The sequence below is a fragment of the Somniosus microcephalus genome, chromosome 9, assembly GCF_052327205.1.
Source record: "Somniosus microcephalus isolate GS21.2 chromosome 9, FLI_Smic_1.0, whole genome shotgun sequence".
Taxonomy (NCBI): Eukaryota; Metazoa; Chordata; class Chondrichthyes; order Squaliformes; family Somniosidae; genus Somniosus; species Somniosus microcephalus.
This window is the reverse complement of record NC_140995.1, coordinates 124,985,655-125,004,330: the sequence shown is the minus strand read 5'-3', so window position 1 is coordinate 125,004,330 and position 18,676 is coordinate 124,985,655. Positions and strand designations below refer to the sequence as shown.

Below are 18,676 nucleotides of genomic sequence, written 5' to 3'. Positions count from 1 at the left end.
CTTACGAGTTGTTGCGGTGAGCCATAACAGCTGAACATCTCACCAAGTTTCTCAATTGTTTTCTCTGCCGTGGTAGACCTCATCACAGCGACCTCCGGCCACTTGCTACGAGCATCCACAACCACCATAAACATCATCTCTTCGAAAGGACCGGCAAAGTCCACATGTACGCGCTGCCACACTTCTTCAGGCCAATCCCAGGGGTGTAGGGTTGCCAGCTGTGGAACATTCTGGACCCTTTGACACGGGGAACATGTTTTGGCTTTCTCCTCAATATTTCCATCGAGACCTGGCCACCAGAAGTAGCTTCTTGCCATTTCCTTCATCCGAACCATCCCACTGTGGCCTGCATGAAGTTGTTGCAGTACAGGTTCCCTCAGAGGTGGCGGAATGATGACACGGCGTCCCCAGAGAAGACAACCTGCCTGGACGGAGAGCTCATTTCTTTTTGAAGCGTAAGGTTTCAAACTAGGAGAATCTCCTGTAGCTGTCCCTCGAATGACATCATCCATTACCTTAGACAGGACTGGATCGTTGCGGGTGTACCTTCGCACTTGAGCTGCAGTGACAGGTGCTCCCTCCACCTGTCTGAAGTAGAAGATGTCTATCTGATGAGGCTCTGGGGGAGTAACAGGCAAGGGCAGCCTCGGGAGACCGTCTGCGTTGCCGTGCAAATCTGATTTGCGATATTTGATGTCATATGTGTGTCCCGACAACAGTAAAGCCCACCTTTGCATCCTGCTTGCAGCAAGAGACGGAATTCCGGTGTGGGGCCCGAAGATTGAAGTCAATGGACGGTGGTCCGTCAGGGGTGTGAACCTTCTCCCAAACAGGTACTGATGAAATTTTCAAATTCCAAAAACGATTCCCAAGACCTCGCGCTCAATCCATGCATAATTACTCTCGGCCTTGTTCAAGGTGCGTGATGCGAAGGCGATAGGTTTCTCTTCACCAGAAGGCATGATGTGGGATATGACTGCTCCCACCCCATATGGTGATGCATCACATGCTAGCTGCACGGGTAGCTTTGGGTCGAAGCGTGTCAGGACCTCCGACTTCAGCAATGCTTTCTTTGCTTGGGCGAAAGCTTCGTTGCACAGTTCAGTCCATTTCCATGTTTTGCCTTGACATAGCAACTGATGTAACGGCTTCAGCAATGTTGCTAAGTCTGGAATAAACTTTCCATAGTAGTTAAGTAGCCCCAGGAATGAACGTAAGTGGCTCACATTCTGGGGTGCTGGGGCCTCCACGATCGCCTTGACCTTTGACGGCGCCTTATGCAGGCCAGTAGCATCAATCACATGCCCCAGGTACTCAACTGAAGACTGAAAGAATTCACATTTGTCCTTACGAACTCTGAGTCTGTACTTTTTCAGTCGCTGTAGTGTCGCATCCAAGTTCCGAAGATGATCCTCATTTGTCCCAGTGACAAGGATGTCGTCCAGGTAGCACTGGACTCCTGGCAGTCCACTCAAATTCTGATCCATTGCCCTTTGGAATAGAGCAGGGGCTGACGTAATTCCAAACGGAAGGCGGCAATACCTGTATAGCCCCTTGTGTGTCACAATTGTCAGCAACTCCTTTGATTTGTCATCGACATGCATTTGTAGATAAGCCTGGCATAAGTCTATTTTACTGAACTTTTGCCCTCCAGCCAGGCCCATAAAGAGATCACCAATGAGGGGAAGAGGGTACTGTTCCGCAGACAGCACCGGGTTAATGGTCACTTTAAAATCCCCGCAGATTCGAATAGATCCATCCCTTTTCAGGACAGGAACAATGGGTGTGGCCCATTTGCTCACGCTCACAGGCTCCAGGACTCCCTTCTCGACTAAGGCCTCCAAGTTAGCCTCAACTTTTGGCCTAATTGCATAGGGTACAGGTTGGGCTTTGTGAAACTTCGGCTTGCTGTCAGGTTTAATGTTCAGTCTCACGCTGATCTTTTTCATGCTCCCAAGTTCACCATTGAAGAGTTCTGCATGTTTGTTTAAAACTGCAGTCAGACCTGACTCCCCTTTTGACATCATGCAGACTGCAGGCCAGTCCAGCGTGATTTTCTCTAGCCACGCACGTCCCAATAGAGATGGGTAATTTCCCTTTACCACATATAGCGGCAGTTTCGCAGTCTGTCCGTTCAATTTAACTGTCACCTCAATGGCGCCTCTCATGGCCACCGGTTCGCTGGTATATGTCTTTAGCACAATGTTTGTTGGCTGAAGGGTAAGGTGCTTTAGCATTTTGTTGCAGACAGTGTCTGAAACAAGGGACTCAGCCGCGCCTGTGTCCACCGCCATCCGCACTGATTGTCCCTCTGCCAGTGGTGACACCCAGTCGTCATTTGGACCACCTGCAACCGTCAGTATGTGCACCTCTTCCTCCTCAGAGGTGTCGCTCTGTTTCGCTTGTTCCATCATGCTGCACTGAATGAACACTCTTTTTCTTCTCTTGTCCAAATACAGACATTTTGTTTTCATGCTTCCCAGCTCTCCTTTTTTTACCTCTACAGGCACGTTCAATGTGACCCTTTTTGCCACAGTTTCGGCATTCCAGCTCCATACACCAGCAGTCATTAGCGTGATAGCCTGTTTTTCCACAACGGTAACATGTGCTGTTCCGCGCACATTTAGGCTCAGATGACACCTTGTGAACTCTCCCTGTTGAACTAAACTGGTGAGCCTCCTTTACCGCCATCTCCATGGAGACACTAACTTCAATGGCCTTTTCAAGAGTAAGGTTGTCCTCAGTAAAAAGGCGCTTCTGTGTGGCTGCACTTTGCAGACCACACACAAGTCTGTCTCTAATGGTGTCATTCAGCACCTCCTTGAACTCGCAGTGTTCTGACAACCTTTTCAAAGCAGCAACAAACATAGTCACTGTTTCCCCCTCCTCTTGATTCCGTTTGGTTATTGCTGAGAGATTTAGATTTCACAGAGGTTTCGGTGAAAAATGTGCTCCAAGAATTTCCACTAGTTGTTTATATGTTTTAGTTCCTGGCTTAACTGGCTGTTCAAGGCTGCGCAGTAAATTGAATGTCTTTGCTCCCATTATACTCAAAAAGGTAGGCACGACCTTTACGTTTGCCACCGCATTCGCCAAAACAAAGTAGTCAAAACGTTCCGTATAAGCGCTCCATTGTTCAACATTTTCATCAAAATCACCGATGTTTCCGAATATAGCAGTCATGTCACATTTCAAATTTTAATTTCTGTTTACTCACTGCACCCGTAACATTAATGTAATGCTGCAATCTCGGTTCCGAGTGTTTTGTAGTCGAAAACAAGAAAGTTCCCATAACGCAGATTCATCCGATCCTCGTCGCCACTTTGTTGTGTCTGTACCTGTGCCATTGCACTTAAACACAATTAGTGCTCAGAACCCTGAGATTACAAACATGCTGTTTCTTTATTCAAAGGGAAAGTTCCAGAGAAAATACAGAACAAAAGAGTACAAACCCAACCAAGAGAACAAACCCAACCATTTATCTGCTGTGACAGCGCCACCGCAGGTGGGAGGAGAACACATAACACGGGTGATGTGCCTTCAATAACCACAAAACTAGAAGTTATAGACTTTAACAAGTTGGCTTTTAATCACTAAGATCAGAGCTAACATCTCAACACACCGACTGGCTCACAGGAATGAGTCATACAGATCCTGAGATCTTTAAGTAAGAGAAGTCAGGGGCGGAGCCAAGAGCCAAGACCTGGAACCTTCCAGGTTAGTCAGGAAAGAGGAAGTGAAACTATACACCGTGTGGGGGAGGGTAATATACATGAGTGCAAAACGAATACAGGCAAGACAAACAGATTTCATTACAATGGGGTAGCATTTGTGCTCCTCCTAGCCCCAGAAAAATCATTGCAGAACTTACATGCAGCCTTTTTGGAGTGGCATTCAGCGGTCCCTTTAAGGACCTGGTATATACATAGACCACTGGTCCCGCGACACTCATCTGCCATGCCATGAGCTCACCTTACATGGTAACAAAATCAATTAAATATTTTTCCAGTGATTCTGGTGAGTCACACAACTGCTGGCTGCCCATTGATTGGCAGCGTGTTTTTGTGGTAGGGAGGGGGGAGGACAATGGTGATGATGGAACACCTAGGCCTTTTGATGTCGAAGTGGCCCTAAGAAAGGGAAGGGCCTCCCCAGGCGAAAAATAATTTAGTTAACCAGCCCTCATCTTCTGCACCCATTGGGAATGGATGCCCCACGACTCAAATGCTGCTCACATGCTTCAGTCGTATTTTGGGGGAATCTTCCTAATTGAAGTATCTTTGCGGCCCTTGTAAACAGTTTGTGCGCATGCTCCCAGCACTCTGCAACGTCCACCCACATTGGACTGCATTGGGTGTATTCCAGGCCTCAGGCTTCCACGCCCAATAATACTGCGATTGCCATAGCATTGTCAACCACATGCTAACTCCTTATGTTGCTAGCTTGCTACACACTCCAACTTGCACGTTTAATTTTTTTTAATGCGTTCTTGGGATGTGAATGTTGCTTGCAAGGCCAGCATTTATTGCCCATCCCTAATTGCCCTTGAGAAGGTAGTGGTGAGTTGCCTTCTCGAACTGCTGCAGTCTGCGGGGTGAAGGTACTCCCATAGTGCTATTAGGGAGGGAGTTCCAGGATTTTGACCCAGCGACGATGAAGGAATGGCGATATATTTCCAAGTCAGGATGGTGTATGACTTGGAGGGGAACTTGGAGGTGGTGGTGTTCCCACGTGCCTGCTGCCCTTGTCCTTCTAGGTGGTCGAGGTCCCGGGTTTGGTAGGTGCTATCGAAGGAGCATTGGCGAGTTGTTGCAATGCACCTTGTAGATGGTACACACACACTGCAGCCACGGTACGGCGGTGGTGGAGGGAGTAAATGTTTAAGGTGGTGGATGGGGTGCCAATTAAGTGGGCTGCTTTGTGCTAGATGGTGTCGAGCTTCTTGAGCGTTTTTGGAGCTGCCTCATCCAGGCAAGTGGAGAGTATTCCAACACACTCCTTACTTGTAGATGATGGAAAGGCTTTGGATAGTCAGTAATTATTGTAAAGAATGTCCTATGTATTTGTAGGCGTATAGAAACTGACCACTGGCCAGGAAAGAAGCAGGGTTGGGTGGGGTGGTGGGTGACCAATAGTTTGGTCGAAAAGATGGGTTTTGAGGAGATTTTTAAAGAGAGAGGTGGAAAGGCAAATGGAGTTTCAGAGAGCAGGAGTCCGGTGGCTGAAGGCTCTATAGCCATTGGTGGGACAAAAGGCGGAGGGGATGCACAAGAGGCTGGAGTCAGAGGAATGGAGAGTTCAGGAAGGTATATAGGGCAGGAGGAGGCTAGAAGAGATCGTAGTCCAATACAATGGAGTTATTTAAAGATGAGGATGAAGATTTAAAACTCGTGGCATTGAGGGACAGATACTGATGTATTTAGGAATGTTTTGAAAGACAGAGATTGTATTGGATTCAACCGATATCTGAACCACTCACGTGCCTTGCAGCACTTTTCTGTTTATTATTATATGCTCTCTCTATATATAAAGTACACACATAGTGGTGTACATGAGTTATGCAGATATATAATTCAGAGTGGGGACATCAACAGCTTTTCAACTGGTCTACTTATGTATATACTCTGTCAGAAATGGGCTTCAGCTCCAAATAGCAGCATGTTCCAGAAGGACTGATCATTTATCTGCTTTCAGCTTTGCCATGTTTTTGCATCTGCTACTGTTTCTAACAGATAAAACTGAGCGACAGAAATCCTTAATAATTGACCTTTTACTAACTGAAGGGCAGCTAAGAAAAACAAGGGGAAGTCTGCAATGAATTGATTAAAATAAACTGGATCCAAATGTTGTAGAAGAGGAAACTGAAATGCTCTATTTGTCTTGTTAAATAATGAGGAATAAAGGAAACCAAAAAGGAAATGGATGATAAAAATCATGTTAAAATGTAATTGAAATTAAAAGGCTAAGTATAGCAACTTTCAGACTATGGAAGGTGAATCATTTAATTTTGCTGTAGCACAATGCCCTGTCACTTCGTGTTTGGTGAGCTGGCTCAAGTCCGGCTTGGAAAATGAAAGATCTGAGCATAGCAAGCGTAGCCGTTTCCATAATTGTCAGATGGTTTCTATTTGTGCCAAAAGACAAAATTAAATAAGTTTAGAAGAAAACGTAGGTTCTGAAATTCTGATAGTTTGGTAGGGTGTAAATGCTGCGGATAAAACTGGAACAGGGTCAGAAATTGGGAAGACGAGAGAATCCAGCGATTTTACGCCTCATTCAGGTTCTGCCCTTAATTCTGTTGGAACTGAGGGAGGGTGTAAAATGCGCCTGCTGTAGCTTATGTGCAGCCATGCAAACAGGGTGGTCTAGGCCAGGCTGACATCATCAGTCTTAAATTCCATAATTTGCACCCTAGGATTCGCCAATCTACCTTATGCCACTGTAACAGGGGTTACAGAGCAGAAGCTGTGGCAGGCTGATGCTGAGATCTTAAAGGTCGTCGTCGTACATGTCTTCATACTGTTCCCTTTGGGGAACTGTATGAAGTGGTGGAAGGATTTCTGGCCACGATTAATGCTCCTTCCGTGACCGTAACCATCTTCGTACCAGCCATTAGGGTGGTTAGTCCTATGGCGGGAGGGTTTTACGGGCTCCCACAACCCATACGAGGGGGGCGGTGCCACCCACACCCACGGACGCAAGTATCCCGCTGGATGTCAACCCAGAATTTAGAGCCGGAGCTTCGACTCCACTTGCCGGGACTGTCTGGAGCGGGGTTCGAAACCCTACGCCTTCTGGCCCAGCGGTGGGGATGCTACCGCTACGCCAAAGGCCCACTCCATTGACGTATTACATTGTGCTGTGAGATAGTGGCTTGTAGCTTTACCTTGGATTGGTCTTTTATCAGGTTTTTTTTGCTCTTTATTTTGGAATTCTCCCTCGAATTTTTCTAAAATGAAGGGGAAGGCTGCAAAGTATTTTCCCCCCCACAGGAGTTACCCCTTTTTATGATTTATTTGCTGGAGCAGGAATAAGCGGAGGAACAGCAGGCAACCCAAAAGCAATGTTCCCTCTAAGCGGCTGCGCAGTAATGGGAAAGATCCCACGCAGGCGCTCGCCGGCTTTTACATTGTAAATACCGTGCATGCGCAGAAATTTAAAGGGACCGCGCATTGAAAGAAACAGCAGAACAAAGCGCAGCTTATACGGAACATTACCCGAAAGGCCAGGCTCTTAAGGCAACACCTTGGGAGATCTAGACACTCCAATAGACACCCAACCACTAAGATGTATAGCCCCAGAAGATCACTCCTCAATACATCCATGGAGTTATGTGTCAGGAGGCTTCTGTTTTCTGTGGGACGTGTGCAGAAATTCCTGGAGTTGCCACTCGCTCCAGGAGCTACAGCATTGTAGAGAAGCCAACACTGATAGTGTTACAAAGGATGGCATTGGGCTCTGCTGCCATCCCGACTATCTGATGCAGATTTTTGATGAGTCTTTGTCGTGGTTTCATATGGTTCTGATGCTCTGCAAGTATCGGTAGTGGGGAAAATGTTAGAGTCCATTATAAAAGATGTAATAGCAGAGCACTTGGAAAACAGTGACAGGATCAGATAAAGGTAAATCGTGCTTGACTAATCTACTGGAATTTTTTGAGGATGTAACTGGTAAAATAGATAAGGGAGAACCAGTGGATGTGGTGTATTTGGACTTTCAGAAGGCTTTCGATAAGGTCCCGCATAAGAGATTATTGTGTAAAGTTAAGGCACGTGGGATTGGGGGCAAGGTATTGACTTGGATAGAGAACTGGTTGGCAGACAGAAAGTAAAGAGTTGGAATAAACGGGTCTTTTTCCGAGTGGCAGGCAGTGACTAGTGGGGTACCGCAGGGATCGGTCCTTGGACCCCAGCTATTCACAATATATATTAATGATCTAGACAAGGGAACTAGATGTAATATCTCCAAATTTGCAGACGACACAAAGCTGGGTGGACGTGTGTGCTGTGAGGAGGATGCCGAGAAACTCCAGGATGATTTGGACAGGTTGGGTGATTGGGCAGAAGCATGGCAGATGCAATATAACGTGGATAAATGTGAGGTTATCCACTTTGGTGGCAAAAACAGGAAGGCAGATTATTATCTGAATGGCAATAGATTGGGAGAAGGGGAAGTGCAACGAGACCTGGGTGTCCTTGTGCACCAGTCGCTGAAGGTAAGCATGCAGGTGCAGCAGGCGGTTAAGAAGACAAATGGTATGTTGGCCTTCGTAGCGAGAGGGTTTGAGTACAGGAACAAGGATGTCTTGCTGCAGTTATACAGGGCCTCGGTGAGACCACATCTTGAGTATTGTGTGCAGTTCTGGTCGCCTTATCTGAGGAAGGATGTTCTTGCCATGGAAGGAGTTCAGCGAAGATTCACCAGGCTGATACCTGGGATGGCAGGACTGACGTATGAGGAGAGATTGGGTCGATTGGGCTGGAGTTTAGAAGAATGAGAGGGGATCTCATTGAAACTTATAAAATTCTGACAGGACTGGACAGACTAGATGCAGGAAGGATGTTCCCGATGGTTGGGGAGTCCAGACCCAGGGGTCACAGTCTAAGGATAAGGTAAGCCATTTAGGACAGAAATGAGGAGGAATTTCTTCACCCAGAGAGTGGTGAACCTGTGGAATTCTCTACCACAGAAGGCAGTAGAGGCCAATTCATTAAATATATTCAAGAAGGAGTTGGATATATTTCTTAAGGCTAAAGGGATCAAGGGGTATGGGGAGAAAGCAGGGACCAGGTACTGAATTTGGATGATCAGCCATGATCTCATTGAATGGCGGAGCAGGCTCGAGGGGCCGAATGGCCTACTCCTGCTCCTATCTTCTATTTTTCTATGTTTGTCTTTTAAGAACATAAGAAATAGGAGCAGGTGTAGGCCATTCGGCCCTTTGAGCCTGCTCCGCCATTCAATGAGATCATGGCTGATCTCCTGCCTCAACTCCATTCACCGGCCCTGTTGCCATATCCCTTGATGCCCTTACTAGTCGGAAATCTATCAACTTCTGTTTTGAATATACCCAATGACTGAGCCTCCACCGCCCCCTGGGGTAGAGAATTCCAAAGATTCACCACCCTCTGTGTGAAGAAATTTCTGCTCATCTCAGTCCTGAATGGCCTACCCTTTATCCCGAGGCTGTGGCCCCTGGTTCTAGACTCCCCAGCCAAGAGAAACATTCTCCCAGCAGCCACCCTATCGAGCCCTGTAATAATTTTGTATGCTTCAATGAGATCCCCTCTCATTCTTCTGAATTCAAGAAAATGCAGGCCTAGTTTACTCAATTTCTTCTCATACGACAGTCTCGCCATCCCAGGAATCAATCTCGTGAACCTTCGTTGCACTCCCTCTATGGCAAGTATATCCTTACTTAGGAGACCAAAATTGTACACAGTACTCCAGGTGTGGTCTCTCCAAGGCCCTATATAATTGGAGTAAGACATCTTTACTCCTGTACTCAAATCCTCTTGTAATGAAGGCCAGCATACCATTTGCCTTCCTAATGGCTTGCTGCACCTCCACATTCACTTTCAGTGACTCATGTACAAAGACACCCAGGTCCCTTTGAGCATCTGCATTCCCCAATCTTTCACCATTTAGGAAATACTCTGCCTTTCTGTTTTTTCTACCAAGTGGACAACTTCACATTTATCTGCATTATATTCCATCTACCATGTTCTCGCCTACTCACTGAGCCTGTCGAGATCCCCTTGAAGCCTCTTCACAACTGACACTGCCACCTAGCTTTGTATCATCAGCAAATTTGGAAATGTTATATTTAGTCCCCTCATCCAAATCATTGATATAGATTGTGAATAGCTGGGGTCCAAGCACCAATCCTTGCGGTACCCCACTAGTCACAGCCTGCCATCCTGTAAAAGACCCGTTTATCCCTACTTTTTGTTTTCTGTCTGTTAACCAATTCTCAATCCATGCTAGTATATTACCCCCAATTCCATGTACCCTAATTTTGTTCACCAACCTCTTGTGTGGGACAATATCGAAGGCCTTCTGAAAATCCAAATACACCTCATCTACCGGTTCCCCTTTGTCTACTCCACTAGTTCCATCCTCAAAGAACTCCAATAGGTTTGTTAAACAGGACTTCCCTTTCTTAAATCCATGTCGACTCTGCCCAATCTTATTATTAGTTTCTAAGTGCCCAGTTATTGCATCCTTTATAATAGATTCCAGCATTTTCCCAACTACTGATGTGAGGCTAACAGGTCTGTAGTTCCCCGTTTTCTCTCTCACTCCTTTCTTAAATAGCAGGGTTACATTTGCTATCCTCCAATCTGCAGGAACCGTTCCAGAATCTATAGAATTTTGGAAGGTGACAACCAATGCGTCCACTATTCCAATGGCCACCTCTTTCAAAACCCTAGGATGTAGGTCATCCGGTCCTTGGGATTTATCGACTTTTAGTTCCATTAATTTTGCTAGTACTGTTTTTTTACTAATAATTTCTTTAAGTTCCTCATTCTCGCCACACCCTTGGTTTTCTCGTATTCCTGGGAGGTTTTTTGTGTCTTCCTCCGTGAAGACAGAAACAAAGTATTTATTTCATTTCTCTGCCATTTCCTCATTCCCCATTATAAATTCTCCCGTCTCTGACTGTAAAGGACCTACATTTACCTGCGCCTGTCATTTCCTTTTCACATACGTATAAAAACTTTTCATGGCAGGACCTCTGAGATCATCGCCTAAATGTTCCATAGTCCAGATCTGACGCCCCATTAGAATGGTTTTGATAGAGTAAATAAAGAGAAACTGTTTCCAGTGGCAGAAGGGTCGGTAACCAGAGGTCTCAGATTTAAGGTAATTAGCAAAAGAACCAGAGGCAACATGAGAAAACATTTTTGTGATCTAGATTGTACTGCCTGAAAGGGTGTTCAATAGTAACTTTCAAAAGAGTATTAAATAAATATTTGATGGGTGGGGTGGGGGGGTGGAAATTACAGGCCATGGGGAAAGAGCAGGGGAAAGGGATTAATTGGATAGGTCTACCAAAGAGCCAGCTGAATGGCCTCCTTCTGTGCTGTATCATTCTATGATTCCACTCAGGTATATCTTGCTCCACCTCTAATACCTCATTCTCTGGCATCCTTGTAAGTGTCAATTCCTTGCCTAGACTATCACCTTAAATTTAACCTATCTGGGCTGATGACTGCTAGTGATAAGAGTTCATGACACAGTAGGCCACTTTCTGTAGGCAGAGCCAGGTGTTGAAGGTTCTGACATAGAGTCCTCTCTCTCTCAACAGAATTTTACTGGCTTCTGAGAAGTTAAAAAGAATGAGAAATATAATCAGTTTCCTTCTGTTCACTTTTTCCATCTTGTTAGGCTCACATAAGAGTCTCCTCACAGTATGAGCCTAAAACAAGGAGAAACCATTTCTTATCTTTAATAAGTAGCACTTACTTAGTCAGCACAGACCATCTGTGGGCGCAGGCCCTCCCCTGGCTCCATCCCCTACAATATTAGCTGAGCGGATTAACAGGATTTGAATTGCTTCCTCCTACTGCTATCCCTGTCCTTCTCTGGAATTGTGCACAATATTTTCCTGCATGACAAAAGTATGCTTGTTGTCAGTCACACAATGTTTAATGTGACAACTATTTGAGATTTCTTATCAGTTCTTTATGGAATTCCCATAGAGGTAGTGAGACTTCAACAGGCATGCATTTATTGCAGGATACTGTATCCATGTAATTGAAGTCTTGCAGTTGAATTGCAGTGTCGCAACAGTTCACAGTGATACCCTTAGATTTGTGAATGCACTGTTAGGGTAAATATAGGTCTACTGCCTGAAATATACAAAATAATACATTAATGGTGACCTGCAGCCATCACACTTACCTTTGTTCACAATATTAGACTCCTGTTTTGCAAAAGGGCCTTGGAGTAAGTTTATCCTTACTACCTGTGCTACTTCTTACCACATGGTCCTGGCTCTTGTGTTCTCTTGCCAATCAATTCTACTATTGCATTTATTCTGTGTCTAATTTCAGTAAGAATAATATTTATATCACTCTGAGAAGTTTGCAGCTTGTTCCTGTTGGAGCCACTTCTTCAGATTGCTGCTCGTTAGTTTTTCTTTGAGAGAAGTCCTGTTTTAAATCTTGACCTCACGAGTGCTTCCTCTACCCCCTCCCCACACACGTATAGTCCATAGTTGACTGACGTAACTCACCAATTGGCAGGAATTGCGTCTTTGTCCTGCACAGTAATATTAAAATGATCAGACCCTGTGATTTCTGGTAGATCAACGTTGAGTCCATTGGGCGGGTAGAAGTCCTGCTCTTCTGGAGTTGGAGTTTCAGGGTTAGTTAGTGACCTTCATTTTGAGGCTTTGAACATTTCTTTTGTAAGTTAGTTCCTGACCCTTTTTCCCTACAGGAAAGGAGGAAAGTCTAAAATTCCTCCTGGTAGCCATTTATAGAGCAGCTTTGTTGGAGGCCAAAGAACAGGTCTCCATCCTGCTCTTTTACCTGATGCATAGGGAGACTTTGGAGAGGAGGGAAAAATAACAAATCATAGAATTGTTGCATTCTTTTGCTCATACCATTTGTTTTCTAATTAAATCAGCTGCTTCATTATTTAAAATCAAACAACTGATTTTTTAAAGTTAAATTTTACATATATGTAAAATCATTTACTTATATAATTTATAAATCATGAAAATAATTTAGTAATGTTTCTGTTCCTTTATTCTGAACTGTAATTTTGTAAATGTTGAAGATAAAGTTACTGCACTCCACTAAATGAAAGGGCCATTTAATCTTTGATACTTTTTGCTCATTCCAGAATAGACAGACTACAAATGGAAATTATTCTGCTGCAAGTCACCATTGGGAACATGGGATATTGAGGCTAATTCGAACAAGGAACTTATTTTCCATGACTGGGCCAGGGGGGTTAGATTGGTTGGTTATTGAACAAGGGTTGCTGAATTGAGCCGTTAATCTCATACTACCATCTCAGAGCTAAAAAAAAAATCAATTCTTCAAGTTAAATTAATGAAATTGCATTTGGTGTTTTTTATATTCACAAACAAGGTAGTAGCTTAGCAATGACATGAGGGACAGCACAGCAACATGATGAATTTTCAACTCTTCACACTGCGCCACTCTGGAATTTAAACCTACCCCTACTGAGAGAGAGACTCATAATAGTGATTCATTCCAAAACTCAGGGAAGAACAGATGTGTGCATGTTGATACCTTCTATGTTAGACTATTAGTAGTGCAGGGTGTCCCGCAGCATCCTATCTGATGCAGCCCAGCAGGCCAATCAGCAGAAAGTACTTAAGATTTCTGGGCTAGTATCCCTGGATCAGAGCCAAATGTGATTCAGAGTACAACCACAATGGAGAGAATTAACAATTTTTTTGGTAATGTCACTGAGCCATACTCTTCAGTTCCTTTACATATCAATTATTTTTAATAAAATTACATATCTTTCAAAACTAGTATTTTTTCAGCAAAAATTATAAAATTAACTCCAATGTTGCTGCATTGGGATTCAGGGTGAGGTATTTAAAAACATATGTTAAAAAGCAACCATACTAAGCTTAAAAAAAAACATTAGTTGCCAGCAGATTTTGCCAGCATATTAACTCTGGGTTAAATACAAATTATCCAGCTGCCTGGATTGTGAGCAGCATACTGATATAGCAACGCTGGAGCAATTCCCATTCCCAGGGTTCTTTCCTTTTATTATCAGAGGAAGATTCTTGATAGTTGGGAGATTCATAATGTCAGCTTTCCTGCTTTCCCTACAAAAGTTTTAAGCGAAGTATAAAAAATCCTTAATGCTAAGCTAGAACTTGTGACAATCAAAGTAATCTCCCTCATCGTTCACGTTGATGACATGGGGCTTTCAAATATACCATCAACCATAATTCTAATTACAAGAAGCTCATGCACACCTTCAAGTTCTTCCTCTGCATCGAGCAGCACGTAAACTTCTTAAGGCTCCAAAGAACAGAACACCGCCAAGATGGTTTTCTTTTTCCTTTAAATTAAGTCTGAGGATGTCTTGGACATGATATTAGATTGAGATTTTACACACTGCTAAGTCCTTGGACAGTCCATTTGGTTTTCTGAAAAATATAAACGATCTATTATGCAGCAAATAAAAACAGAAAATGCTGGAGATATTCAGCAGGTCAGACGGCATCTGTGAAGAGAGAAACAGAGTTAACGTTTCAGGTCGATGACCTTTCGTCAGAACTGGAAAACAGCAGGAAATGGAACAGATTTTTAAGCAAGTGTAGGGGCTGGGAAATGGGGGAGGGGATGAAAGAACAAAAGGAAAGGTCTGTGATAGGATAGAAGGCAGGAAAAGTTAAGAAACATTAAGAGATATTCAAGGCAAAAGGAGATGGTAATGGGACAGGTTAAGAAACAAAGGATGGCTCTAGATGGTGTACATTGCGCTGGCAGAATGAAAGACAGCTGCCATGTGGGAGAGAAGAACAGAAGGCACAAACAAAAAGTGTGGATAAAAAATATATATATGATAAAAAATATATATATGATAGGGGCCAGGTTATGATCTGAAATTGTTGAACTCTATGTTGAGTCCAGAAGGCTGTAAAGTGCCTAATTGAAAGATGAGGTGCTGTTCCTCGAGCTTACGCTGAGCTTCCGTGGAACAATGCAAGAGGCTGAGGACGGTGAGGTCTGAGTGGGAGTGGGGCGGTGAATTAAAGTGACAGGCGACCGGAAGCTCGGGGTCCCCCTTACGGACTGAATGGAGGTGTTCCGCAAAGCGGTCACCCAATCTGCGTTTGGTCTCCCCAATGTAGAGGAGACCACATCGTGAGCAGCGAATACAGTATACTAGATTGCAAGAAGTGCAAGTAAATCGCTGTTTCCAGTTTCCTGGCCCCAACCGCCTCCTTTTCACCATGGACGTCCAATCCCTCTACACCTCCATCCCCCACCAGGATGGCCTGAGGGCGCTCCGCTTCTTCCTTGAACAGAGGCCCAACCAGTCCCCATCCACCACCACCCTCCTCCGCCTGGCTGAACTTGTTCTCACATTGAACAACTTCTCCTTTGACTCCACTCATTTCCTCCAAATCAAAGGTGTTGCTATGGGTACCCACATGGGTCCTAGCTATGCCTGCCTTTTCATGGGATATGTGAAACACTCTTTATTCCAATCCTACTCGGGTCCCCTCCTCACTTTTTCCGGTACATTCATGACTCTATCGATGCCGTTTCCTGCTCTCATCCTGAACTAGATAATTTCATTCACTTTGCTTCCAATTTCCACCCTTCCCTCACCTTCACATGGTCCATCTCCGATTCTTCCCTTCCCTTCCTCGACTCCTCCGTCTCCATCTCTGGGGATAGGTTATTGACAATCATTCACTACAAGCCCACTTACCCCCACAGCTACCTGGACTACACTTCCTCCCACCCCGCCTCCTGTAAGGACTCTATTCCATTCTCCCAGTTTCTCCATCTCCGCTGCACCTGCTCTGACGATGCCACCTTCCATACCAGTGCTTCCAACATGTCTTCCTTTTTCCTCAACCGAGGATTATCCTCTACAGTGGTTGACACGGCCCTTGGCCGTGTCCGTTCTATCTCCTGCACTTCTGCCCTCATTCCTGCCCCCCCCTTCCGGAACCACGATAGAGTTCCCCTTGTCCTCACCTTTCACCCCACCAGCCTTCACATTTAATGGATCATTTTCCGCCACCTCCAGCGGGATCCCACCACCAAACACATCTTCCCCTCACCTCCCCTTTCAGCATTCCGCAGAGACCGCTCCCTCCGCGACACCCTAGTCCACTCCGCTATCACCCCCAACACCCCTTCCCCTTTGCCCGGCACCTTCCCGTGCAAGCGCAGGAGATGAAACACATGCCCTCATACCTCCCCCTTTCCCACTGTCCAGGGCCTCAAACACCCCTTCCAGGTCAAATAGCGATTTACGTGTACTTCTTGCAATCTAGTATACTGTATTCGCTGCTCACGATGTGGTCTCCTCTACATTGGGGAGACCAAACGCAGATTGGGTGACCGCTTTGCGGAACACCTCCGTTCAGTCCGTAAGGGGGACCCCGAGCTTCCGGTCGCCTGTCACTTTAATTCACTGCTCCATTCCCACTCAGATCTCACCGTCCTCGGCCTCTTGCATTGTTCCACGGAAGCTCAGCGTAAGCTCGAGGAACAGCACCTCCATCTTTCGATTAGGCACTTTACAGCCTTCTGGACTCAACATAGAGTTCAACAATTTCAGATCATAACCTGGCCCCTATCATATATATATTTTTTATTTATCCACACTTTGTTTGTGCCTTCTGTTCTTCTCTCCCACATGGCAGCTGTCTCTCATTCTGCCAGTGCAATTTACACTTCATCTCGAGCCATCCTTTGTTTTTTAACCTGTCCCATTACTATCTCCTCTTGCCTTGAATATCTCTTAATGTTTCTTAACTTCTCCTGCCTTCTATCCTATCACAGACCTTCCCTTTTGTTCTTTCATCCCCTCCCCCATTTCCCAGCCCCTACACTTGCTTAAAAATCTGTTCCATTTCCTGCTTTTTTCCAGTTCTGATGAAAGGTCATCGACCTGAAACGTTAATTCTGTTTCTCTCTTCACAGATGCTGCCTGGCCTGCTGAATTTCTCCAGCATTTTCTGTTTTTATTTCAGATTTCCTGCATCTGCAGTATTTTCTTTTTCTATTTTGCAGCACATTGGTTCAATAACTGCACAGCTGTGTGGTGGGCTGAAGGGTTTTGCCCATAGTTATCAACACAGTAGGCTAGATATCCCTCTTTTTTGGCATAGTTATTGCTCGACTGACTTTTGACATCTTCAGACAGAGACATGCAAATTGCCTGATTACACCTAATATTCCGAAATCAGCTTATTAGCATACCACTAAATGTGTCTATTTGGAAGAGCAGACTTGTGGTGAGTGAGGTAAATTGTGTGCAAGTCAAATTTAAAGGGATGGAGTGAATGTCCCTTTATTTGAAAGTGGGGGATAAGGAGGTAAGGCAGCGATGCCAAAGGTAGACTGTGTTACATAGAAACATAGAAGATAGGAGCAGGAGTAGGCCATTCAGCCCCTCGAGCCTGCTCCGCCATTCAATGAGATCATGACTGATCATCCAAATTCAGTACCCTGTCCCTGCTTTCTCCCCATACCCCTTGATCCCTTTAGCCTTAAGAAATGTATCCAACTCCTTCTTGAATATATTTAATGAATTGGCCTCTACTGCCTTCTGTGGTAGAGAATTCCACAGGTTCACCACTTTCTGGGTGAAGAAATTCCTCCTCATTTCTGTCCTAAATGGCTTACCTCTTATCCTTAGACTGTGACCCCAGTGTTACACAGAGGACAACAAGGATGAGATGTGCTCTGATGACCCTTGCACAAGTCACTGAGGAGTCCTTTGAATGTAGGTCATTGTGATGCTCTCCTGCATTTAGTTCCAGCTCCAAAGGAGCCAGAGCCTCGACGCCACCAATGCCACAAGGCCCAGCCCTTACTTCCTACGTTACAACAGTGACTACATTTCAGAAGTACTTCATTGGCTGTAAAGTGCTTTGGGACGTCCTGAGCTCGTGAAAGGCCCTATATAAATGCAAGTTCTTTCTTTCCTAAGTGGTGTAGTTGTGAAGAAAAGAGCAGGCTACAGCTCATCGTGATACGTGATCTAGAGCATACTGCAGAGCCCCTCTCAATCCAGGTAGCGAAAGCATACCTTTAAGACCCCGATGATCCTCTCAACTAATCAAGTAGAGGCATGTGCTTTGTTGTAGTGCATCTCTGCCGCTGTTTTCGCCACTCTTAGTGAGGTCCCTAGCCACAGGAACAGTGCAAGTAGATGAGTGTGGCTGGAGGTCATTACGCAGTAGGTGATGGAGCTGCCCTATGGCCCCTTTGGTGAAGCACACTGTTCTTATACATAATTCCTCAGTAAAGCTCTCGTATGACCTACGCTGCCTGTATATTCTATGGTGGTGGGGGTGGTAATAGTGGACTGCATCGTCTTTAAATGCTGCCTGACTCTCTCTTGCTTCACGTCACAATGATTTTGCTTCTCCTCCATGAAAATGGCTTTAGCCATACCTGCTCCAGAAAAACTCTCAATGCGGGTGGATGGGTGGCAGCGAACATCTGCTGGTAGACTGATCCTGTCGAAAGCAGTGAGAAGCAAGTCCAGGTGCGTATAGGCAGAATGGCAAAAAGAAAAATCACTGCAAAAAGTGTGTCCTAGGTGTAGATTTCACTAGTCAAACTCCCCAGACTTTTCAGACTCAAATACGTCTGCTTCCGCCTGTATCATCCGATCCTAGCATCGGATGCGCCTTATAAACTTCAGTCTAAGTTACCCTGAGTGCATTGCAAGTTTCAAAGCAGGAAACTGGGATCTGCAGGGCCATTGACTCTCATTAGCATATGTTGAAATGAATGCACTTGAGACTTGCCAGAGAGATTGCGGCAAGGGCCAAAAAACGCAAAAGGTCTCCGGAAGCAATTTAATGACGGAAAACGGGCGGAAACAGCTACTGACCGATTATCCTGCCACAAAAATTTTCTTGCCCGCTTTATATGCCACATATTCATCAAAAATGGCTAGGACATTCACCTCC

The 18,676-nt window shown here is 45.1% G+C and overlaps 1 protein-coding gene across 6 annotated transcripts in view; it reads left to right on the top strand.

Annotated features, from left to right (window-relative positions):
• Nucleotides 1–18,676, top strand: part of akap7 (A kinase (PRKA) anchor protein 7) — a 209,997-nt gene that overhangs the window by 138,817 nt on the left and 52,504 nt on the right. For 3 of the 6 annotated variants that reach the window (XM_085997131.1, XM_085997139.1, XM_085997130.1), the window contains exon 8: nt 3,413–3,505. The exons of 2 other annotated variants lie outside the window; for them this stretch is intronic. In XM_085997131.1, the coding sequence (XP_085853257.1) occupies nt 3,413–3,505 (93 nt within the window). Of the gene's footprint in view, nt 1–3,412; nt 3,506–18,146; nt 18,247–18,676 lie in introns of all 6 variants that reach the window. One more of the 6 variants, XM_085997134.1, reaches the window with a different exon arrangement.